The 26,744-nt window shown below is 40.2% G+C and overlaps 1 protein-coding gene across 6 annotated transcripts in view; it reads left to right on the forward strand.

Annotated features, from left to right (window-relative positions):
- Window positions 1-26,744, forward strand: part of SLC9A9 (solute carrier family 9 member A9) — a 228,530-nt gene that overhangs the window by 169,666 nt on the left and 32,120 nt on the right. The window contains exon 15 of one of the 6 annotated variants that reach the window (XM_035335060.1): window positions 3,909-9,673. The exons of the other annotated variants lie outside the window; for them this stretch is intronic. Coding sequence (XP_035190951.1) covers window positions 3,909-3,915 — 7 coding nt within the window. The 3' untranslated portion in view covers window positions 3,916-9,673. Of the gene's footprint in view, window positions 1-3,908; window positions 9,674-26,744 lie in introns of those variants that run through there. 6 annotated transcript variants of the gene reach the window in all.

The raw sequence follows: 26,744 nt of genomic DNA on the forward strand, positions 1-26,744 counted from the left end.
CACCTCTGTATTTTCTGTCAAAACACTTGCAAGAAACATTTCTGAGGCATTTCGGCTGGAATTAACAAGAGAAGACTGATTTCCTAAGGTATGCATTCCTGCTCCTGACAGAGTCAAGGAGACAGGCTGCTTCGGGAGAAAAATGACTTTTCTGGCATTCTGTTCTCCTTGTGATGTATGAACAGCTCTCATTAGCATTAATTTGGATTCTAGTTGCTTACTGGGGTGGGTGTAAGCTCCTCAGCAATTAACATTTTTTAGAGCTACTGTGTGCAGAACTGCAGCCATCAAACAACACTCAGGACTAATTCTAAAGAGCTACGATCTATCACACGCATTCAGGAGATTATTGGATTCCTATGTTTCCCTACCCTTAATACCTGCAGTTCTGATGACTGCTGCTAGAATGCACACGTTTCAGGGAAATAAAAACAAAAGAAAGGAGAATTTCTCTAGCAACAAATTCCCCAGTAAATGACAGAGATTGGAAGGTCATAGGGTATAATGATCCTGCACAGAATTTCAGCTAGTGCCCTCAGAGCGTGCATTAAATGCATTTGTAACAGTTGTGTTATCTGAGCATAGAGGTGACTTCTTTTCTTTATTCTGTTTGTCCTGCCAATTTGATGTTCTATTTTAAAACTAGGGTTACACAAATCGTTATGAAAAGAGCATACAGGAAAAGTAGAGATGAGTTACATGCAAAAAACAGCACGCATTCCCTGCCATCTTGTATTAGTGTCAATGAAACAACACACGACCCAGTGAAAAAGTAAATCCAAAGTAAGTCCCTTGGAATGAGTGGAATCGATATGACTCTTGGCAGAACTTAGCTCTCGTTCCAAGTGCTAAATCCAGCACAGATGGACTCAGTTACTCTGCATTAACACTACTTTAACTGGGGGCAGAACCTTCCTTGGTGATTCCTTCCTGTTGTCTCTCTGGGTTATGAAAACATGCAGGGGCGCCTGCCTTGAAGAACGCATGGGTCAGCGTACACGGCAGTGTTTATCAATAACTACCACTACCTGGGAACAACAGCCAAGGCCACGCGCATCCTGCACTGACCGGTGGATGGGTAGATCTCTGAGCGCCCCTGTACACAGGCTCTGCTCCTCTTTCACATGTGGGTGCTGAAATAACTATTCCTGCTCCCCTTCCACCAAATGGTGATCTCCAGGCCACCTGGCCGATCCCCCCTCCTTAAACAGGGGCATCTAGAGCAGGTTGCCCACAACCATGTCCAGGCTGCTTATGAAGATCTCCAAGGAGGGAGACTCCACAGCCTCTTTTGCCCCAGGCACAACAGAAATCATAGAAACTAAGCTTATAGGAGTGCTGGCACTGGAATGGTACTTGCAATTTCTACTATGGCCTGAGCTGCTTTACTGTCATCTGCTCTGAAAGCAAGGCCAAGCTGAGCACAAGGAACCTGAGAGCACCAGGACACCCGCACGCACAGCTGGCCGGCCCCCCAGAGTAGCAGAGCAGAGGCACAACCTGGTGGCATGCGGCGTTTCACAGGGGAGGGACCAGCTTCAAGGTCTGCAACCCAATTAAAGTGCTCCACGTGATCTCAGATGCTTTCACAAACATACAGAGTTTGTAACACAATATACCTATGCTATTTATAAGTTGTATGGACAAACAGCACTGAAAACAGGCAATGTAAAGGAGTCAGACGTGTTAGGGAGAGACACATCTCTTCAGAGTGTGTGTGTAAGTTATGTAGTTAATGGGAATATAAGGAAAACTTCATTCAGCTCCAGTCTTCCCTGAAGATTCCTACGTTATTAAATAGATCATGACAAAATGTAAGGGAAATTATTACTGACATACTAGGAAAAAAACAAGCAGCCTATATTTAAAGCTGTATTTATGCAGTTATATCTTCTCTACTCACAGATACGATGGCATTTTAAAATAATATATGACCCATTTTTTTCTGAAATGCCAAACCATGCTAATATACTGCAACTGGGAAGTTGATCATACTCTTGGCTGCAAAGTTAACCTGCAAATTGCAAGCCAAAACCAACAAGTGCAGCAGTACAAAGACAAGGTGATCCACTAACTGTGTGAAATAGGAACAGCCACCTTCTCAGCAGGAAGATAACTCTAGGGGCTTGTTATTGTGATTTCCAAAGGAAAAGGAATATTGTTCAGTTGGAAGCAAACAGCTGATCATGATCTGTAAATCTGCTTTAAAGCCATGAATGACGAATCAAGCTCTGAACGATCATTAACTGTCATTTCCCTGTTTTGTCCTTCCCATGCTGGCATTCACAGATTGGAAGTTATCCATTTCCAGTCCTCTGTTTGGGGTAGAGAGGACAGTTTCACTCTCCTGGTAAAGGAATATATTCACCCTTTTTCTTTAGCATCTTTATTTACTCACACCGATTAAGCTTAATCACCTGACTTTCTGAGTGTGTATCTAAAACACCTGCACCTTCATATGTTCAGAATTTCCTCCAGCTCTGAGAAACGGGTTAGTGATACTTCTGCAGTCAGCACAGCACTAGTCTTTTCATTGGATAGCCAAATTCCTTCCAAGACATTTGTTGGAAATGTATCTGCATTTTCCCTCATGATCTAGTAAATCTTCAACTGCCATAACCATATACATTAACACCAACACAACAGTATAGCCGAACTTCTTTAGGGTTCTTCGTTTTGTTAGTGAATATTACGGATCTCCTATTTAGGTATTTCATTCCAATCCTCTGATTCTCAGTGAAGCACTGTATGTCTGCCCTTCTCCAGTTCTTGCTCCTCTTCTGCCAGTATCCAGTTGCAATTGTATAGTTTCCCTACCTCTCTTTCTGTATTTTGTCTCCACCAGAGTTTGAAAGGGCCTTAAATCTGTAGCTCAGCTCAAGTTGGAATTTTCAGTAGTCTCAGATGTTTTCATGTTAGAGCTCTTAATTTTCCTCTCTGCTTTTTGATATTTCTCTTTTTATTATTTTTTTTTCCCAAAACAGACTATGACTACTAGTAAAATATGTTTTTCAGGATGCTGTTCTATTTTTCACAGATGACCTTCAGTTTAGGTAGATACAGCTAAAAAAAATATAGTAGCAAAAGAGCAGACAAAAAAACCATCATTTGTTCCTTTATCTCATAAGATCTAGGTTTCCCTGTGCATACCTCACATCCCTTACCGAGGATGCGCACACCCTCAGTCTTACAGCATGACCGTGACATTCTATGATAACTACAGGTAGTACCAAAAGAAGTACAGAAAATTTTAAAAAGTCAGAATATACCTCACTGGTTGGTGAGATGCACCTGTGGCATACACAACAGAACCAGGGAAAGCTCTAGTAAGTTCATGAAGGAAGACTACGTGTTCTCCATATGATGAAACTCTAGTCAACCTACAGGAGTTTGGAAATGGAAACAGCAGGCTTTGTTGGAAAGAGGTAAAAAAAATAAATCATGGTTCACGGCACAAGTCAAAGGTCCAAGTTAGCAAGGCAGAGTACAGTGCCTTTTAGATCCGCCTGTATCAGTAGACAAAAAAGCTTTATTGTAAGTATGTGTTTTTAAGCTCTCATTCTACCATCTATAAACTCTTGCCTAGTATTTTGTAGTTGCAACAGGCTTCCAATAAATACTCACCCCTTAGGAGCATGGTTGTAAAACCTATCATCTTTTCAGAACCCTTTGGGCCTAGAGTATCTCACCACAGGTCAGTTATTAAACTGCTGCCAGAGCTGAGATTGCAACACAACCACTAGATACCATATGTAATGTTTCCAGCCTCTGTGAGACTGTTGTAACTATTGTCTACAAGCAATATTTTTTCTCCAAAAGGTCTGAAGGGACTCTTGGAAAACGTGAAGAGTTGAAAGTTTGATAAACATCCTAAGTCATGCTTCCTTAGTAGACCAATTTAAAATAAGTCTGTAAGATCCTTTCATTCTGGTCATCCTACAACATCTTTGATCTAAATTTCTGCATGTTTAGCATCACTTAAAAACAACCTGCATAAAAGAAACGGTATTCTAGTGACCTCCAACCTGTAAGTTAAAAGATCTCCATCAATCAACAAGTTATTTCCATCACATTATTGTTTTTACGGGTATCATCCATTTTCTCACTCAGACCATGAGTACAACAGTTTCAACAGACTTTCAAGATGCATCATGACTGGTTTTAAAAGCTACATGCAGACACACAGTAGTATGATCTGTTTTTTAACCTTCTTCCTATACGATAGTGTGATAAATGGCATGAATGAGCTGTATGCAGAAACCAAGTATAACCTTCTTCATAAATATTAATCCAGCCATAGGCAATATAATAGTGCTCCAAACTGGGACATTTGAAAGCTCTCCATTTACTTTAGTAAGGTGATTTCCATAATTACACACAGGGTCTACCACCATCATAATTATCCCTGTTCTTCCCCACAAAGAGCCATTGCCGCGTTTCAAAGTGACACGTAAGGGGAGCAATATAGGATCACATATATAAGTGTAGCTCTCCACCTCCAGCCTGAAAATTGCAAGCTGGCAGCCTTGTGATTCAGAATAACCTGCTGCGGTATTTCTCCATCTGTCAGTACCTGGAGAAGTCTCAATGGCATAGAACAAAATACCTTTCTCAACCATTGGTTGCTTTGATACAGCAAGCACAGGGGAAGTGCTGCCCACTGCTTCATTAACAAAATTGCCTCTCAGTAATCTGTGAAATACCAAAGTAGCTAAAATCTTCTTTAGCCTTACTGTTTCATGGTGGTTTCCCACCCCACCCCTCATTTTTCTTCCCCCCACAACCCCCTTTTGCAAAAGTACTGAGCTGTGTTCCATTTGCAAATCAGCACTTCTCTATATAAACATATTCAGTTATGTTTTGTTTAGAGACTTTTAAAGATTTTGTTTTTCACAATGCAAGCACAAGTCTCTCAGGGTTCCTCATTCTTCACTGAGACCACCAGCATGGCTGCTGCTTAGGAAACTGCAAGTTACAACCCCAGCAGGCCGTCAGTAACAGTCACTGCAGAAGGCAAATGGCCAAGCTTGTGTGAACAGAAACCGATCTGATTTTCATAAGCATTTGATAGCATCCTGCTAATGAAACTTAACTTTCTCTTTATTCCTGATAGATGAGAGCATGCTCTGCATCTTACTTAATTTAAGGGCTATGACAACCCTTGCATGCTTGCTCTACTTCTAGCAGTGCAGTGCCTACCCTGGGAATGGGGCGCGTACCCTAGCAGTCCTATCCTGGGAACGGGGTGCGTTCCCTACCAGGTGGCCTGCCCTGAGCCGCGCTGGTCCTGCCACTGCACTGCCACAAGCTAGCTAACATAACACTCAGCAGGAGCTGCCGGGGCTGCAGTTGCACTGAGATATCAGTGAATCTGGGGAATAAGTGACAAATCAGAAAAATGAGCTTTGGCATTTCAACAGCACAAAAAGGTCCTGGCTCACAGAGCTGACAGCTTTTCAGAAGAGCAATCCAGCTCACCCAGTCCCTTTTCCACCCTCTCTCTGCACAGCCCATGCAGTTGGGAAACCCCAGATGCTGTGCCCTATGGCTCCATGTCCCCAGGGGCAGCAGCACCCCAAATTCCCCAGCGCAGGGCTTTGGCAAAGCCCACCTACTCACCCTATCGGAAACGTCTGAGTGCTTACTGTGCTCACCGCAGTTCCCATGATAACTTCAGTCTCCAGCACCACTGTGGGAGCATGGAGTGGGCGGGAGGCATTACTGGTCCTTTTAACCAAAATTAATAGTAGTAGGATACACAGATTCTTTCCATCAGCAGTTTGCTATTTTTCTTTACTCAGATGTTCTCCTAAAAGCAACTCCTCCTTTTCTGTGATGACAGGAGGGTAAAAATGTAATTCTTTCTATGGGACTATTCTGAAGATTGAAATTTCACTCAAGTCCTTTAAAAATTGTCCGTGGCTGGTTCCCACACCATTGATTCTATGCCATGTGACATCAGGAGATATCATCCCCTCCTGAAAACGAATCATTTTCCCTAATGATTGGCATTTTCACCAATTAGCAATCATTCCATGAGATGCACATGTCAAGACAGTAGGCAAGTCTGTTTTCGTGCTGCTGCTACACGTCTTAATCTTGTTAGTACAGCTTGGACATAAACCAAGGGTATCACAAAACAGTCAGGATATTTTTCTTTAAGAATGACTAATTTAAGGACGAAAACTTCACAAAATATTCAAGAGTTACTGAATTCCCTGCGGTTTAAACAGGAATCCTTAGCAACCCCTATTTTACACATATTTAAAGCATATGATAGATGTTTGCAAGCTAAAGGATCATAGGCTTTACTTCCAGGCTGCCGAACATTTTCACTGTGTAACTTTGCAGGAGTTGTGTGGGTCATGCACAGCACCACTAAAGTCAAGAGGAGCTTTTCCATCCATTTTAATACACGCAAGCCTGGGCACGCAGTTTTCGAGCCAAAGCTCTGTAATGGATATTGCAGTAGAGACTCAGCCTGGGTCTCAAAGCACCTCACAACATTTATTCTTTCCAAATCACCCATGATGTAAATATTACTGTTCCCTTTCTGCAGCTGAACAAACCACAAGAGGCAGTAGTTAAGGTACCAACTGTTGACCCAGATGTATATTTCTACAGGTGCAGTGACAATAAATTGCACCTGTAACTTTGCCTTCACAGATGATTCACACTCTTCATAAGAAATTTCATTCTCTTAAATTGTGTACTTGCCAAGAGATGAGAAAAATGTTTGTGTTTGTGCTCTGGTAGACAATCAAGAGAGAACAGAAATGTTTAAAAACAGTGGAAAGAAAGAAAAACATTAACTTGATAGATCCTGTATAGAAGTCCTGCTTTGGCTCTTAAGTACTAGAGAGATTTTAAGACATTAAGCTAAAATTGGAGTCCTCTGCCTAATCATTAATAGTTACATCTGTGAACACTCTGAATATCGCATTACACAATTTCTGTATAAAAGACAAAAGAAACTTCAAGATATTCCCAAATAATTTCATTAAAGACAAAGTAAAAAGACTGCATGGAAACATTTCAGGAGCATTAGACATCCCTATTTTGCTATTGTTCCAGCTCTCATCAGATTCCGTGTTGACTAGAGAAGAAAGCTGCAAAACTGGCCAGTGAGCATCTCTTATGCTGTCTGATTGATGGCTGCTGGCAGGGTCAGTGTTCTCGCTATGAAAAATCAGAAGAGACAACGGAACAAGAAGCACATTCTGTAATTCAGCTTTTGTGCACTTCTTATAGAGTTGGGGAGCAATTACCTTCCTACAGATGAAGTGATGACAACACAGTAACGCTGCTGGTATGTAAATGTAACTGCCACGGCATAAATGAGGGACTGGAGGTTTCTATGTGTACAGATATGCTGCTCTGTCAAAATAACGCTTCTTTGTAATCCAGAGGAAAAATGGGGGGGGGGGGGGGAATCCAAAGAAAGCAACTGAATCAATAAAGATGGTGGAAGAAAATCTTAGTCCCATCAGAAAAGGTGGAAATATTACCAGTGGCATCAGTGAAGTCAGGATCGCACTGTACCTCTGTAACTGAATTGAAAGCCCTTCTTTCTGAATGCTGAGTAACGCTGACAGTGAAATATATTTTAAGTGACAACAAAAGGCAATTTTCTAGCAGAAGGGATTCTAAATAAGGTCAAGCAAAACCATGCATAAGCTTGAGATCAGGTTTAATACAGCCTTTTGGACCTGAAAATGAGGGAAATTTTCCTATTTGCAACTAAGAAGTACAAATTTTGGAAAACATCTTCCTTGACCTACTTGTACGTGGAAGCCTGATGGTTTCAGTGGACTTCCTACGGAGATGAATGCTAATAGCATCTGTCCTTTCCAAAATGTACACACTTGCCAGCATTACAGTACTCATATTTTTCTACTGCTATGCACAACAAATACAAAATACGTTTTAATATTATGCAAAGAAACACCTTACAGTAACTAAAAATATATTGGTTCCTTGAAAGTGGCATAACCATTTGACATGCCATTTAAAAACTCACGTTAAACTTCTGTCCTTCCCACAAGTGGTTGTTAACTACATTTCTCTTCTCACCCCTTTTCTGTTGTAAGAGAGAAACTGATGCATGTTTTCTGAGGGGAATGATTCACTGGTTTCTACAGCTGGAGCGCCAACCTTGACTATTCTTGGAAAACCCAAATGAGCACTGATGAGCATATGGTTACTTTGAGAGGTGCTGTACATTCCTCTCACTTCAGCTCTTACCAGGTGACATCGTTTACCTCTGCAGTAATCTGATTAGGGGAGAATAATTCTAGAGTACCAGAGCTGGTGAAATGGGACTGAAACACACCTTGTTGCGTTGTGCAGATGACTAAGAATATTGACTGCATTTGGCCTTTACCAGTTGACAACTTTTTAAAAAAAGGTTGAAGCCTATGCAGAACGCTGCTCTTTGAGAACCTGATTTATCTCACATATCAGGCTGCCATGTAGAGGCTTCACAAATGAACTGAAGAGATCTGAGCCCTGGTTCTTAAATAACATTCCTTGACTTAGAAGAAATTCCAGAGTCCATGTGGCACAGCCCTATGCTTCTCTCCTCTTAATCTGCATTTCATGACATTTTCTCTTATTTTACTATATTTGAATCCTGTCTTTAAAAAAACTAGACTGATAATTCTCTGCTAAAAACACGCCAAATGCCAAAATTGAATAAATTTAATTCCTTGTGCAACCCAAAGTCCTGACAGAACTGCTAACTGATAAATCTTATTTCTCTCATAATAATTGCCTACAAATGAGCCACAGCAGGGCAAGAATCCTTGGTCAGGTAAGCAGCACAGGGCAAGATCAGACCCTCTCAACTCTCCACTGTTGTACCAGCCCTACGCACAGCTGGCTACATGGAGCACAATAAATTCACCTAGGAGATGCAGTTGTAGCCTTCCTTGCTGCTGGATGAAGTCTTCACGTGCACCCTTCTGACTCAGCGCAGAGCTAGAGGAGCTGCAGACAGGACCCACGGCAGGTTCAGGGCCTTCTGTACTCACACTGCACTACTCACAGTGAGGGCTGTCAGGAGCAGCTTGGGACCATAACGGAAATATATTAATTACAACAGTGTCTTTCAGTATTTGTTGAAAGAGACAGGTATAAAGGAAATGGACTGTAGCTTTGAGAAAATTCAGCTTTTAGTAAGCACTGTAAAGCCAAAATAATTTGACCAATTTCAGAGGATTCTCATTTGCTGCCACAATCTAAGTCCCACAGTGTGTTTACCAGGCTCCCTGGAAGTAGCTACTCCAATGTCCATACCTGAGAACTCAAGAGTATCCAGATTGCCCGGGATAACAGACAGTCTGAACTTGAAGTGTCAGAAATCCATACCTTAAGAAACCGATGTGGCCAGCAGAGTGCTTAAGGGCATTCACACTACATCAACTGCACTCCCCACAAACTGCTAGAAAATCTTTGGTTAGCTTTTGTGGTTTTTCTCTATCTAGGCTATGCTTTTGTCTCTTTCTTATCCTATCTATACATAGCAACTAGCCAAATGCAGTCAAGACTGTCACAAGGACCTCCAAACGTTTCTATAATGAAAATACAAACATCACATACGTACTACCACAAATCTCAGTCTCTTCCATACCTTAACTAATCCACAAACCTAAAATAAACTCACTAATATCAATATCGAATTGGACAAAACTCCTGTGTAGTTCTTACTGTGATTCAAATGTTGTCCTTCAGTATTAGAACAGCCCAACACACATCTGTGACCTTAAATTAAGGCTAAGGACGTGTTTTCTAATTTTCTAGTCTGTTGGGTCATGTTTGGATTGGTTTTGTTTTAGAAAGATTTTTCTCAGAGTATCACTCATACTTTGAAGGCATTTTGGTGGGTTTTTAGTTGTTGTTCTTGCTTGTTTGGGGGTTGTTTTTATTTTGAGATTTCCTTATCATTTTCAAGGTTTCCTATAGGGAGGTATACCTATACACATCATCTTCAGGCACCTTTTTTTCCCCATATTTCTGTGAAGTAGAAAATGCCCTCTGCCAATCTGAGACAAACTGCCACCAACAATGTTGGTGTAAGTACATTTACCAACCAGATTAAGATGACTTTCTTGAAGACAAGCTTGTTTTTCTTTCAAGCTTCTTAATACTATGTCCTGGCACAGTACCCCAGCTGCATGTCCGTAGCTGCAGTATCTGCCATGCAGGGAGGAATAAGCTTCTGTTCCCCTGGTAGGTGTGAAAGGGACGCATCTCGTCAACTTCAGAACAGAAGGTAGTGTCATTCCACCACATATTGGCTAATCATTTTCCATTTTAACAACTCATTTTTTATGAAGATGTAGGTAAACTACTATACTATCTGAACACCTCTAATGAGAATATTTCAGTGCTCTTCATCGGAGAACCGGAATGTCTCAAAACACATCAAATTACATATGGAATAAATAATGATATATAAACATTTTAAACCAGCTAATGCACAAGCCATTCATCCCTTAATACTAAAAACAATGCCTAATAATAAATCCAAGCTAGAATGAGAAATAAAATACATCTTGTTATAGTATGAGCAGAGCACTAAGTGTCAAACAGCACTAAGAATTTTTTTCTCAAATACAGAGTTTGCTTTCAGTAGAGCAATGGATAAGTAAACATGTTTCAGGTCACAACTAAAGAGTACATTTAGATTTAAGAGCAGAAGCTTGAATATTTCCTGCTGTTCTTTAGCAGATATCAAGCAGTGCCATCAGTTCTTGCTTTTCTAAAAGCCAGAGTAAATTATAACCAATCCACAAAAACTACCTGCCTTCAGTGCCATCAGGAGATTTGCAATATAATTCACAGACCTAATCCAATCTTAATGTTCTGTTGACATGGAAAAGCATAGAGCAAAAACTTAAAAAACAAATTTCAGGCTTAGTAATCACAGAGGTCAGACACTGTATTTATTTTTAAAGTATTTACAGGTTTACACAGAAGAAAAATGAAATAACATTAAGCCAGCTGTTACTGATATTGAATAATATATTAAATGCAGAATTCTGAATGTAACGCTCAATTTGAAAATGAGGAGATGAGTTATTACCTATATATTAAAAGGTCATGGCTGGAAAAGAAAAATCCCTGTAGCAGCAGCTATAAAAAGAGAAAAGAACAGATCCAAGGGAAAGATGGTGATCACAGGACATTTGTTTCATTTGTAACCAGAATGGGGACCTGATAATGCACAGAAATTCCCTTAAACTCAATCTTAGCAGTGAAATGAGGAATATTATATGAATCTTTGTGTAAGAGAGTAACTGAGGCAGGAACTTAGCCTCTTAGCCCACTGCATAGTGTGTCGTGTCGTGTGTTCCCCCCCACAGCTTCTTGCGGTACCAGCTGTCTCCTTTCCTTCTTTCTCAGCACCTTGATTTACTTTTCAAGGTCCCCTTTCCAAAGCTGTGGCTACTAGGGAGCAGAGCCCTGGTCAGAGGAGGCAGACAACATTTAGTTGGTAAAGGAATGGTCCAAGAAAAGAAGACTTATGGAGATAGAATATTTGGGGAGAACAGGTTTATCTGACAATTTTTGCATTAATTGGCAAAGCACTCTTCCATGTATTTAACGAGATAACAAGCAAGGCATGATTATTGTGCCCAATTTTGTGATCTTTATGTCATTAAGACCACACAAAAATAGTCCAACAGAAAAACTGCTTCATGCTGTCAAAACCTAGTCAGTTAAGTTGATTTTTTTTCAAAATACTCATTTAGCTTTGTTTCTTTCCTACACGTTTGCTGTGAACACCTTTCTTGCTGTTCTTTCTTTCTTGCTGTTCCAGCCTTTTTTTTTTGTGTCCAGCTCCAAATACAGAGGCTGTGTATCTGGAGTACAAAAGAAATAGTTATAACGTATGTACACTTACTGTGTACAAAGGAGTATAGATACACACACTGGAAAAGGGTCACTGCAATTAGAAAATTCTCTGCCACACAGCCCGGCTTCCTGAGTACAGGAAATCCTTAGCGTGACCAGACAATAATCTTCTGGATAAGCATCTAGCCTGTAAAAGCAGTGCACTAGCCTGCACTGCATTTGGAAGCAGAGAGGAACAACCCCAAGTAAAAGAATATCCGGCTTTTTATTTTTTTGAGTAAATGCTTTTCTTGGCTAACTAGTGTAAATGGAATTCCATAAATTTCCACTTTGCAGGCAGACGTCCTGAGAAGAGTTGCTAATTCTAACAATAACTCTTTGATTTAGTACGCTATTTCTCACCTTTCCATTTCCTCTTTAGTCCGTCACCCAAAGATATCAGTTACTTGTTGCTTTTCGTATACACATAGATGTCTCACATGAATTACTCTTCCTATTATTGTGTTTCTCAGTGTAAACAAATTCCTCAAATGACTTGCAGTGCTGAGCTCAACTAAAATATATATTACGCTCCTGCTGTATTTAAGACTGTAATTTTTTTTTCATATAATAGCTATAGCACAATTTATAGGATAAACCCCCAAACCAAAACCATTGAATTCAAGGAAACACTGGCAGTAGATTTAACTGAAGGGATAAGAACATGAAAAGCACCCTTACAGGGAGTCCTGTCATTTCCCCCAAAGCATCCAAAACAAGTCAGAAGCTTCCAAGCTTTTACATATACTGATGCTTATCAACCTAAACGGGAGACATGGTGCTCTCCATTTGTGAGCCCAGAAACACCGACATTTTCTGGTGGCTCAGTTTCTGCCCTGGGTGTTCGGATTTCCCCCAGTGAGAAAACAAAGCACCCTAAGTGCTGGAGCCTCCACCCTGAAGCATCTCACACTACAGCTGATCACAAAGGCGAGGTACTTCCTTTTCTGTTCTCAGAGACACTTCCAGCCCCCACAGCGGCACAGGGTGCTCCTGTCTCAGAACAGAAATGCCTGCCCAACCACACAGGCTAGACAGGATATAAGAAAGAGAAGCAATCCATCTTTGGAGGGCTGCGCTGCATAAGTTTGCTAACCCTTTTCAGCTGACAGCTTGTTTTTATCCTACTGGGGGTTGGCGTTACAAAGAAAAATCTCTTCCCTTTCTCTCAGCATTACCCAGTTAATCAGGTTGGAGAATTTATACCCAGTCTTCATGCAAAGTTGTACCGCACCAACAGCGATATTTTAAAACTTTTTGGAAGTAGTGCAAAGCTGAGTGGACGCCTGCAGTTCACAAGGCACTTAGCAGAATTTATGAATGAATTCCTTAAGTTTCAGTGGTACAGCTCTGCATGGAAATGTGCCCTGACCTAATGAATTAAGTAGCAAAACAGCAAAAAGGATGAGCACTCTGGTTGCTCTTTGGAGAGATGCCAAAATTGTAATAACAAACAGAATAAATTAACTTCATGATCAATTTCTCAAAAAGTACCCATCTGTGTTTTGCACTGGCTCCTGCTATGAATACATTCATCTGTGCACATGCACGAGTTGGCTAATGGGCATTCTGTGTATTCAGACACCCATCAGCATGCTATGCCTTCGTTACAAACGACACTATGAGCACGACTCCAGAAGTCTGATTTTGAGATGAACTTTGAGATGAACTGGATTTCTTACTTCTGTTACAAACTTTTTTTTTAATATAAGAATAGTTATATCAATTAAGTCCTTAAAATCAAAATCTGAGAATGTTCCTGTGCTTTCAGTAATCTTTTTGTAGTTTTTCTGTATCTACAGACAAAGCCACTTCATTAATCCTTTGATCATATAAATGACATGTAATTGCCCAGACTGAGAATGTTTTTGAAGGCTTTTGAGACTAGATGATGTTTGGTCATATTTGTTGCAAATAAGACTGCATTTAAAAACAAAAAACCTTCAAGGACTTCAGCTTTTTTTAAAAAAAAAAAAATACCATTCTGTGTAACAAAAGCATCCTGGTACTAGCCATCGTCTCCAATAGTTTATTTACACTCACTTCCTGTAGAAGATGGATAGAAACAGATTTTTATTCCAATAGACTGAAGACTGCACACCTGTATGCATCTATAGGAGACAAATAGAGTTGCTGCCATTGGCAGTAGAAATTACTACAAAATGAGGTGCTTTCAGAAATGCATTTTTAATCACCAAAATGCATTCTACATTTGTGCATATGCAAGTAGCTTTTAGTGAAGGTGCCAGTACTTCTCAAGACCATGCAACAATAATAATGAATGTACTCAGCATAATTTTTCCTTTATTTATACAAACTGGCATGAAACTAATATTCCGAGTATAATCCTGTTAGTAATAATAAAACACCTTGAGACCAGAGGTCTTTGTGCTCCTTGGAGAATTTGAATATACACCAGCCATGCCATGCTTTCATCAAAACTTCATCGAAAATTAGTCTTCAAGACTCCTTCCGCCTGAAATTGTCCCCAGCAAAAATGGGAGATTTTAATCAGAAGATAATATTTTTGTCATCTTGTCCTTTTGTGCATTAAGGCCATTCTAATATCAAATAGAAAACACAAATGCTTACATGGAGCTCACATGGGAAATTTGGGTTATAATGAATCACTCTGCAGTGTGGGGTGGCTACAAAGCTAACATGCTTTTCAAATACATAATCCTCGCTTTACAGTGTCATCCCTGAGTGCTGAGTATTTTGAGTGCTATGAAGAGGTGTTGCTAAAACACAGCCAAGTGTAATAAGTTGTTAACACAGCTGGAAGCAAAAAGAATAGCTATAGGAAAGAATGAGATGGGGATTGCAAGTCTGAGTGCTCACCTAGATAAGAACAGGAAAGAAAAGAACAGCATTTTATGACACAGTCATTTGAAGAACATGCAGTTACTCTGCTCTAGTAAATAACCACTGCTTTTGACCTTTTTCTTTTTTTTTTTTTTTTTTTTGAGTTTTTGAGTTTTTTCATGCTGACTTGCAATACATCTTCAAAAAGCAACCTGCACTGGTAGTCCATGTCCCATAGACCAGACTATGTCAGTTGGGAGAAAATTCTCCTGCTACCTGCACAGCAGATTTCACCTTGTATTTTTTCTCCTTACATATGCTGAACTGAAACTCACAGTAGACTTTCTAGTAGCACTGTGCAGTTTTGCCAGCAGAATTTGGCCACCTTTTTTTAAACACATTTTACAGAGGCACCACTAAGCCCTAAGTGCTACCTGTAAGTATACTACTTAAATATATTACCGTGTGACTCTTTGCTACCAGAAAGTTGCAAAAACGTTTAAAAATCTGCATTAAAGAATTTTTAAGAAATGTTTCTTACTGAAAGTTTAATCACTTAAAAGAAACACTTGAGAAACACTTTGAGATTAAGCTTACTTAATCTCAAAGAGTATTTTAAAAATAGATTAAGAGATTTCCAAATAAAAGTTTGTAAGACAAATGCCTAATTCGTACAAGTTACTTCAGTTCCATTACAAAGGAATTACTTGCAATTACATGTCATGTCCAGGAGCGTATCTCTGGCAGGATGAGCTTCTCTGAGGACACGTCTAGTTGTACAACTGGGATCGCTGGCAGCGTAACTGGCAACATTAGGTGGGGTGTAATTGCCTGTATGGTGGCAATAATGCTTTAACCGAGGATCAGATGTGAAGGCTGGAAGTTTGTTTTTCTGTCACCTTGTTTGAGAATTAATCCAATGCTAACTCTGGTCGTATCTGCCTGCTTCCCAAAAATAAACATACTGCACATAGATATCTCCAGTCAGTGAGCCTTCCTGCAGCTGCAGAAAGACATGGCTAACATTTTCTGAGTATGACGAGGGGTGAGTCCTTAGAACCCAGCACTTAAAAATTGTATCATGTTTCATAAAATAAATGACTAAACTCTGATATAAAAACATAACATGCTTGTCATCCCACAATCACTCCAAGTTGCCAGATTTACTGCCAAAGTTTTAAAAATAGGTTCCCACAGAGATTTGTTTCACATTCTGAAGTACTTATAGCCCCTGAAGGAGGTGTAAAGGAGCTAGGAATGCAACCAGTCATTTTTTCACATAAGAAAAATTGTTTCCTCAAACCAGTTGCCAACTAAAACATTGCCACAAGTACATTGCTTTCAGTACTTCAGATCTTCTGACACTCAGTGAGGCTGCACAAGTCATCCTTTTTGACGTGTACGTGGCTCCCACCACCCACCAGAACAGAGGCCCAGTACATGCAAACAGGCAGCAGTGCTCCCAACAGTGGGGGAGAGGGAACTCAGCCCGTAGCACTACGGTATTCTCCTCTTGCAGAGGCTGTGGGAGCAGTCTGTGTTAATAATCCAGCTTCTGTCCTTGGGCACTGCCCGTCAGCTGCCTGGGCCTCTTGTCTGCTGGGCACCACTCAGGCACACCCCGCACCAACACGCGGCCACGAGTGGCTGCATGGCTGTGGTAACGTGTTATCGCACTGCCACTTGCACGTACAAGCTCTTGGCTTACTTGTTTTTGCGAGATGCTTTATTTACTCAGAAATGTAAAAAGAGGAGGGATGCTGAAATTCTGTCCAAATCAGATAGTTGCAATTTTTGGAGTCCTGTCTTTTTGATAAGTCACAAGGACCTCCCGGAGAGGGAGACGGTGCTGTGCCAGTAAGTCATGGCAGGCTGGGCTTATTCTGCTCTTGTGTTCCGAGCAATTTAAAGCAAAACTCCACAAAACGTAACACACAACCTACGTACATCAATATACAACAGGAGGGACATGAAACAACTTGCAAAGACAAGTTTTATTTTTGTTTCATGAGTTCTCTAATGCTGTGGGGATCAAGAGTTAGACAAAAATTAGATTTCATATTATTTTTTGTGGAAAAGCACAGATCAAATAAAAATAAATCCTGCTCTTAGTAAGTTCTGTCACACACACTATGAGGAAAAAACAGTGGGTTTAGTGTGTGGAGTCCTTCTGTGCTCCACAATTGCACTTGATTTTAGTTTTTCTACAAATTAACTTCCTATCACCTCTTAACAAAACCTTTATGCTTTCTTTCATTCTTTCCCAATATGGTTTTCATTGTGCTTTGCTCATGGCTTAGATTTATAGCGTACTTCTAAACAAAAAATAAAAAAAAAAAAAAAAAAAAAATCTGTGATAATCCTTGCTAACAGTATTATGAATTACTAATAGTAGCTGTTAGGCTGGGGAAAGATACCTGAACATTATGTTATTCTGACATCTCCTGGGAGCTGGGGCAGATAGAGGGGAAGCAACCAATAGCCTGCAAAACCCAGGAAAAGAAGCTGTGTATATTGGGTAGGAATCTTTCTTCATGAATTACAGGGCAGTAATTGCTTCACCTTTGCTACAGGACTTAAGAAAAAAACCTCACTAGTCCCCAGTCTCAGTTTAACACCTTCTCCTTATCCCAGCACCCTTCACCTTTCTCAAGGTGAAATGCACAGAGATTCAGCCTAATGCTTTGGGAAGTGTAGAAGAAAATTACCAAACAGCATCTGATAAGAGAAGAGGCTGTGGTATTGAAAGATAGCTAATTAACAATTATTGCATCTTGTTTGGGCATTTAGGAATAGGTAGATATTTGATTCTGGACAGCGTAGAGGAGATGGCTGCCTGTGACACAGCAGTGAGCTTTAAGAAGATATTTTAAGGAACTTTACGTATTTGGAGTTTAAGTCTTAAGCACTTTTCTACAGAAAACTATGCAAGTGTAAGAGACAGACAATGTGCTTTCTGGAAAATTTAACAGACTGATAATGTGAGCTAGGATGCTTCAACAAGCAGAGGCAGAAGGAGAACTCCTACTCCATAGAGAGACGAATGACAGGGTGGGGTAAATCCATGAAAATGATGTCAATCAGATAAAATATGGGGAAATAGAAAAGGAGGAGTCCTAGCAGGACAGAAAAAAAAGGAGAGCAGATGATGCACATGAACACCCCTGGGATTTAGCATGACTAATTGTTGCCAAGCCTGAAAACTGGGGGATGAGTCAGCAGCCCCTCAGCAGGATCTCTCAACATCAGCAGCACACCGAAACATTTCACTCTTCTTTTAAAGTTGCAGTGTTACAGCTTCAACACTTAGACAATCTCGCTACTGTCAGTCAGTCCCTTGTGTATGCAGTACACAGTTTGTATCATGGTGCACAATGTTTTTTCAACAAGGCCCACTTTTTCTCCTCAGATGGCTCTTGTTCCCATTTCAGTGTCAATGCACATCACTTTTCTCTGACCTCCTTCCCACTGTAGGGCTTTAGTCACCTCCCGATTCTCCATCCAAACATCAGAAGTGAACGAATACAGGGAGACTAAGCTGGTGAACCTCCCCCCCAGTCTAGTTTGCCTAAGAGACACCCAGACACAAAATTCATCTGATTACACTATTTGTTATCCCTTTTTACTACCTCCCAATCACCATGCTCCCATTAATTTCTATGATGTGTTCCCAAATGCACATGTACAATCATTTATCTTAGCATTTGTGAGATAGATCATCAGGGCTGGTTCAGAACTGGAGGAGAGAGGAAAGTAAATCACAAATATTTCCTAAAATCATTCCTTGGTTATTGAAAAAGCATTCAAAATTGGAATATTTATGAGTTCAAATAATTTAGCTGCTTTCCTATCGCCCCAGGAGTGCCATGAAGTAAAGCTTACTCACAATTTTAATGAGCACAAGAGCTTATTCTCTACCATTGTGTACTTAAATTCCTTGAAGCAATGTTTCATCTGATCCAGTGTTTTATAATATATTATTTATATTACAATATATTGCCTAGTCTGAGTGGGGTGCTTTTAGATATCACTATACCACCAATAAGAGAATCAAAATATTAACATACATACTGCACATTTAAAGTCTTCACCCCTCGCTAGGCCATTGCGCACTGTTAACCTGTACAGTTTCGCAGACGTACCTGCACACACGCACCTACCACTATACCAACTGAAAACCGTACTGCAGGTAAAGACCGTGCCGAAGACTAAAACAAAGTGACTTCATACAGCAGGGTCACAAATACTAACTGGCAGTTGGACCTGCCGCCCAAATTCCTCAAGGAAACCACTAAGCATTTTCTGGAGATTTGGGGTGCTCTGGGCAGAACGTTAAGATGATGCTGTTCGGCAGGGCCTGGCAAAAGACCATGAGTTAACTGTCTTAGTTTCCTCAGCAGCATTGCTAAGATGCAGACAAAAAACTACCTGACACATATCATCCCAAAACTCTGCTAGGTCTGCTTAAGAGTTCGGTCTCATCCATAAACAACCACAGGAGCCCAACTCATCCATTCAGATAACGTTACTGCAGCTCTAAAGGAACATGCTGTCATCTTTTCTTTCAGAAAAAAAAAAAAAAAAAAAAAAAAAAAAAAAAAAAAAACTTTGCTTCTCAAGCTAATGTTGCAAGCAGAGTTTCATTGCCAAAACTGTGAGGTCAAAATAGCACTTTGCTATTAAAGCTTTCCACTTGCTATGTCGGCACCACCTTTGGGTATTCTCACCTGACGAGGTTCACAGAACACCTCACAGACTGTCCCAGCATGACCGAAGTGAAAACACGCACTGCTCAGGCACCTCTCACACCACCAGGATGCTTCACAGGAAATGACAACCAGCCTGCTACTGCAAGAGAAATGACTGGAAATAAAAATAATAATAATAAAAAAAAAGTAGGAAGGGAATTACAGAGTGAGAATCCAACTTCTGATCACTTTTAGAGTAAATGCAATTCACGAGCACAGCACAGGGCAGTACTCCACCACCTCGCCATGCTCTGATGGGGAACAAGTGGGGAACAAGGCAGAGCACCTCACTTTGCCCCCCCAGTTCAGTTCTCAACCTCTCCACACTCTCAACTTCCTCCTCTGAGGAAGGATACCTATGAACTGCATGACAAATTTTTTTTACCCATACATTTCTAAGCGCTGGTTGAGATGACAGGACTGTCTTTACCGCTAATTTCAAAGACAAACTAGATTAAGAGGGAGGGAGGAATCATGGAAAGTTAAGTGGCCTGTCAAACATCACAAACGCTGAAGACTAGGAAGACTCTAGGCCTTTCAGTTTGTGTCATATACCTTCCAACACACTTCACTACCTTGTGAACCATGTAAAGTCACACACCAAGTATTCTTTTCAATGTGACAGACTTGCTTGTAACCTTGGAAATCGTGTTGGTTCGCTAAACTGTTTGCCAAAATATTATCAGGTGTCCTACTGTTGGGGTCATACTATTCCAATTGCCTCCAGTAGTTTAAAGAAGTGAATACGAATAGCTTCTCATATCATTCCAGTAGTACTATTCTTACCTTACTAGTAGAGCTGGTAAAAAGCCCACCGCGTTACAATCATTAAGCATATGCTACAATTGCTTTGTGGAGGAAAAGCAATTTATCCTCCTGTTAGACAGTGTCACCAAACATCAACTTGGCTGCAAGAAGTTTGAATTTTAAGGGTCAGCCCTTTCATTTCAAATCCTTTTTAAAAGCACTTGCCTGGGATTTATCATTTACAATTGCTGATTAAAGGTTAACATTTCCTTTCATCTTTCTCCTGGTAGGAAAAGTAGAATTTTTTGCAACATAGAAAATAAATCACAACTCTCATTTGAGCAGCCTGTAAAAGTATTTATAAAACAGATAAAGTAAGGTTGGCAGTTCAGCACCTTGGTGGTTAATCTGAGACAGTCGTTGAAATGAAAACGTTTAGATGGGAAATTCATATGCTGTGTGTAATGATTTGTGTCTATTCACCTGCAGTTACACCATTTACCTTAATAAACTTGCATGAATTAATTCAGGAGTCAGCAAGTAAGAGGACAATGATAAATCAAACAGGTTGTAACAACTGAGGACTTTGTTCCTTAGGACACAAGCAAATTGGCAACAGTTGAAAAAATCTCACAGTTTCTGGTAGGTCAAAAAAAAGTAGCTTGTATACAACACTACAACAAACCACAGTTAGTAATGTTCAGGTATTTGGAAGAAAAGTGCTGTTTGGAAGAAAAATGCCATATGAAACCTAGGTAGTATATACATAAATGCACATTAAGATGAGTAAATCATTTTCACGATCCACAAAAAAAATTGTGGGGGCCTGGAAACTTCAGACTGTGGACCCCCATTCCTATGCAACAGAGGAAAAAAAGAACAGTCCAGAAAGATAACTTCTGGAATAATCTTAATGCTGCGCTATACATTGGACCTCTGGTGCTTATTTTTATTGCTCCGCTTAGATGCACGACAGATGCTTCTTTTAGTCCGCTGCATACACCCATGAACACGGGTACGAGGAAGCAAGTTATAACACAGGCCCAAAGATGCAGAGCTAGGTGCCTAGCTTTAGCTGAAGGTTCAGAATAATTTTGTTTACAATTGCCCAAACAGATTTTGTATCAAACCACATTCCTCAGCATGTGCACGCGACCTGTTTAACAGACGTTATGAAATAGGACAATAATAGCATAGGTATCCAAGTGCCATTTGTATCATGGGCTCAATGCCCACAGTGGATGAACTCTTCCAATAAGGAAGCCAAACTAAATAATTATGACAAACTAGAGTTGAACTTGCACTATGATTCTTTTTCCATCCTTTCCTTTTAGGTAACTATCTACTTGTGCTAATTTCAAACCTGTAGTGATGTTCCATTTATACCACCGCACAAAAAAACCACAAGACCACACAAAAGGAGGGTGGATTTTTCTTATTACTAATCTTTAAATGACATGCAGCTTATCTTGCTGACAGACTCCACCTCATTAAAAAGATCTAATCAAATAACAGTCATGTGTGCCAATAACATTTGTCAGATGTTTTAATACAAATTGCCTCTTACCATTTCTCAGTAAATTGGTTCAGGATTAATCTATTTGAGAGCTATGATCACAAAAGCAAGAGTAAAGTAAATTTAAAGAGTAACGTGAGATAAATAAACCAGAAATTTACTTTTATTTAGGTCGAGGGTAATACTGCAGATTAACAGATGCAAATCATTACACTGCATAAAATTTGTCATCTAAATGCATTTTCATGTCAAATATTGTCTCACATGAAGACTGCCAGAAGGTTATACTGCCTACCTTATCTTACCTCTGTCTACTTTGTAAATTGACGTAATTGATAACTGTTTCAGTAGCTGGCATTCGATCTAGGACTAAATCACACTATTACTAAAGTAATAAAGTTTTATGAAAGTCACCATATTTATTTTCTGCTTTTCATTTATTTCAGTTTCAAGTTTGTTTCAGTCTCCACACCAAATAAACAATATCAAGGTTTTAAAATGTAACCCTTTAAAAATCTAATTTGCTGGACAGTCAGCATGAATTAAAAATAATTAACATTAGAGGCAACAACACTCAGTAAGAACTGCCAAGTTCTTTGGAAAATCTGTCTACTTCAACAGTTTGAACTATAGATACAAAAGTCTCTGCTTTTCAAATGCAATATCTTTTCAGAGTTATTTTTCAGATGATTTAAATCGGAAAAAAGGGAGTGGGGGGTTCATTAATAAATTCACAGAAATAGAGCAAATTACAAAAATATGGTACCTTCTGAATTGAAGGGACAGGAATCCTAGCTCAGCCAAAGCATTTTTGCATATTTAAATGCATTTTTCAGTTTATCATTCCACAAAACAGGATTACTAAAATGATATTTGACAGGTATGCTGTAAAGTTCAAGTAATATTTGTGAAGCACTGAAATACGTGCAAAGCGCGATCATCTCTCAAGAGAATAGCTTTCAGTGGAAAGTATGCAAAGAACAGCCAGGAATTAAACACCTCGCAAATTTGTTGGAATAAAATAGGATTTAAGCCAAACATTTAAGCAAGGATCAAACTAGAAATATAGGAAACCATTATCAAAAGTTTTTAGACACAAACATGCTTTCTGCTTTTACAGTTTTACTTTTAAAAACATGTCACAAGCATAATGGAACAAATCAATTTCATTTTTCCACTCCAATGCTTGATAGTTCCCCTGAAAAGAGAATTTGTGAGCGTTCGCGCACACACTTCTACAGGGTTAGAAACAAACTTCAGTCCATGTTATTAAAGTAGTATCTTCACATATCCACATCTAGGAATTACAGAAAACATCCTGAAAAGTTGTTCTTAAGGTGTGACAAATCTCACTGTACCTAAGTCATTTAGGTAAGCAATTCTTGAGAAAGTTGTTTACAGGCACTCAAAGCCATGCTGCTTTTGATCTCCAGCTACTAAGGAGCTTTTTGTGCCTTAGAGGAATCTTAGAGGAATCTAATCCTCCTCAGCACTGGTGATACCATCCTTGCACCTGTTTATGAAATGTGCTCACGACGCTGCTTCACGCCTTAGCCTCGCTTCAGTTTAACAGGACTCTTCCCAGCAATGTGCTCAGGCGGCCAAGAAGGCCAACAGCATCCTGGCCTGTATAAGAAACAGCGTGGCCAGCAGGGCCAGGGAGGTGATCGTCCCCCTGTACTCAGCTCTGGTGAGGCCGCACCTCGAGTCCTGTGTTCAGTTTTGGGCCCCTCGCTACAAGAAGGACATGGAGGTGCTCGAGCGAGTCCAGAGAAGGGCTACGAAGCTGGTGAGGGGCCTGGAGAACAAGTCTTACGAGGAGCGGCTGAGGGAGCTGGGCTTGTTCAGCCTGGAGAAAAGGAGGCTCAGGGGTGACCTTATCGCTCTCTACAGGTACCTCAAGGGAGGCTGTAGCGAGGTGGGGGTTGGTCTGTTCTCCCACGTGCCTGGTGACAGGACGAGGGGGAATGGGCTTAAGTTACGCCAGGGGAGTTTTAGGTTGGATATTAGGAAGAACTTCTTTACCGAAAGGGTTGTTAGACATTGGAACGGGCTGCCCAGGGAAGTGGTGGAGTCACCATCCCTGGAGGTCTTTAAAAGACGTTTAGATGTAGAGCTTAGGGATATGGTTTAGTGGGGACTGTTAGTGTTAGGTCAGAGGTTGGACTTGATGATCTTGAGGTCTCTTCCAACCTAGAAATTCTGTGATTGTGTGATTCTGTGATTCCCAAGACCAGGGGCTGCGACACACCTCTCACAGTCTCTCTCCATTCTTGGATGCCTTTTGTAAGGTGACACAAGCTGGCTAAGTGGGAAAGTAATTTCTTATCTGTCTTCTAATATATACTATTCCCTTTTGCCTCTCAAATAATCTTTTCCCCATGAGATACCATACCTCATATGTTTTGCTTAAACCTACATAGATATTTGATCTGTTATTTTGACCTTGTCTAGCAAATCAGTCATCTTATCAAAGAAAGATACCAGTCTAGCCTGACACAATCTGCTTTTGTTAAAGCACATGGCATTTGATCCGTTTTTCCATATAACTTCAAGTCCTTGATTACCCTTTTCTTTCACTGTTCAAAGACTTGGCTTAGTGCTGAGGTCTGACCAACAGCCATCCCTCAACCCAAAACACAGTCCTATGTCCTTGATGGCTACCCTAGGTCATACAAAGCTGTATGTACACACGTACAGTTGGACCCTAGCTGTGGTGGTCAAATATCTTCCCTCAAAACTGTTTTCAACCGAAGAAGAAACTTTCAACTAAATAAAAACATTATTGGAAAATTCTGACTCTCCACTGAAGTGTCAGGCATCTGAAAAGAGAAACATTTTCGTCTGAAAAATCAGCTGTATCTCTATTATAAATGTTAACTTGGTATCTCACAAGAATTGTAGTCTGATCAAAAAGAACCTCCCTCAATGTGCAGTCAGCAAGAAATGCGATGCCAGAATTCAGTGTCACACTCAAGTACAGAAAAAAAGGAGTAAAGACAGCTACTTTCTGTAATCAGGGTGGGGGGGCTAACGCAGCAGAGGGAGCTGTTCTAATGCTGATCAGGTAGAAGATTATTAGCAATGCAGGCAGAAAAAAGGTATTTGTAATAAAGGTGTCATAAGTCTTGGATGGTTCCAATACCAATGACCCAACAGAGACGGATGAAGGGAAATTGTCTCCTTAGGTGTTCCGTTGAAGTGAAACTAAAGGAGAGGAAGCCTCATTTAGCTCTGTCATGACACTGACACCAACAAAGCACTGATCTCCTACCCACTGCTGCCATACTGTTAAGCCTTCTGGAAGAGGAGCTGATCTGGTTTCTGCAAACCATACCTAGTATTTCTCTTACATCTCACCAACTCCCCAGAAGATCCCTTGGGAGATCAACTGCTGTGGACGGAGGCACTGGGAACACCCAGCCCCAACACAGCTCCCTTCCTTCTTTGCCCATTTTCCTTGGCCCACATGCTCCCAGCTGCTCTCTCCCAGGACTGGGTAGCACAGGATTGAAGAATGATGTAGAACGGAGAGAGGATTGTCCAAGCTAGCCAGAGCGATACAGGGCAGTGATACAGGGCCACACACAAAGCCAGGGTTATAGATACTACAACAGCCTAGTAATTCTGACATTGTTTAGCGTCAGGCATTCGGCAGCACAATGCTCCTGAAGAATGATTCTAGTTAACACACAGCTTTAAGTCAGCTTCTGTGACAGTACTGAAGGCATCGTTTGTCTGGGACATGTATCATTTGTGACAACTGCAGCAAAAACATTTGACTCTCTTAAAGTTGCCCGTCACTAATCACTTGCTGACTGGGACAGTGCTTTCCCTATGCACCACAAGTATCTTGCCACAGCATGTTAATAACAGGTCTGCAGAGCTGGACACTGCTTTGAACTGGTGTCAACATCCATCAGGTATTTGATACTGTAAAAAAAATATCTCCAGATCACATAAGAGAGAATAGTCCCCTCCTGTAATTGCTTTCATATAAGTTGGAAGCAGAAGTTTAAAAAAAAAAAAAAAAAAAAAAAAAAAGATTTTAAATCTAAGTCTCTTACACAGAGTCCTCAAGATGCCAGATGAGTTAAGCATCCCCTCCATTATGTTGCTGACAAACTTCAAGTCAATGATTATAATTGAGTACAAAGAAAATACAAATTTGTCAAGCTCATTCAAGACCTACCGGTTCACATGCAACCATGATGAAATATTTATTCCAATGGTAGAGAACAAAGAGGAGCTCAGATGATGTGCTTGCACAGAATGTTACCAAGCTAAATGAAGCAGAGCTAAGAAGATAGAAAGACAAGGATTAGTGAGTGAAGTCACACAGACATAATTTGGGACAACTAGGCACATGAGAGGAAGAAAATACAAAAAAGTGCTTAAATTAAAGGTTAAATATTTCTCTGATACTAAGCCAACTATCTTTCCAGAGAGAATTAACTGGAGCAAGCCCTTTATGATTTTCCTAGTGTCAAAGAACTTCTAAAGTGTTAACTAATTAAATTCATAAAGCACAAATTTTAGTCCACAGGTGTCTTTACGTTATCCGCTCTGACCTCTTAGACATCACAGATACAAATTTCATCCTGTACTGATCCCAGGAACAGCTCAAGTATCAGAGGTACCAGGAACATATCCATTTCTGATCAGAAGAAAATCAGCAGTGGAAAGTTTATTACTTCCCTTAGGAATGTTTTCTACCTGTTAGTCGCTGTTAAAACTTTTTTTTTTTCCTTTTAGAACTGATTGAGTTTATCACCCTGCTTTAATTTACTAAAAAACACTCCGGTAACAGTTATTTTTTCATGTAATGATACCTAAAGACTTCATTAAGTCACTATTTTAATTTCTCAGTGTTAATATCTTTAGAGCAGAATGAAGGGCCTCTTTCTGATATCCTCGGAAGCCGCTTACACCAGGCATGGTATTCCAGCACTGGTCTCTCTAGTGTTCTGTACAGAAGCACTGACACTAGTTTTACTCACAACTCACTGTTCACATGCATTGCCTTGTTG

The sequence above is a fragment of the Oxyura jamaicensis genome, chromosome 9 (genome assembly GCF_011077185.1).
Source record: "Oxyura jamaicensis isolate SHBP4307 breed ruddy duck chromosome 9, BPBGC_Ojam_1.0, whole genome shotgun sequence".
NCBI lineage: Eukaryota > Metazoa > Chordata > Aves > Anseriformes > Anatidae > Oxyura > Oxyura jamaicensis.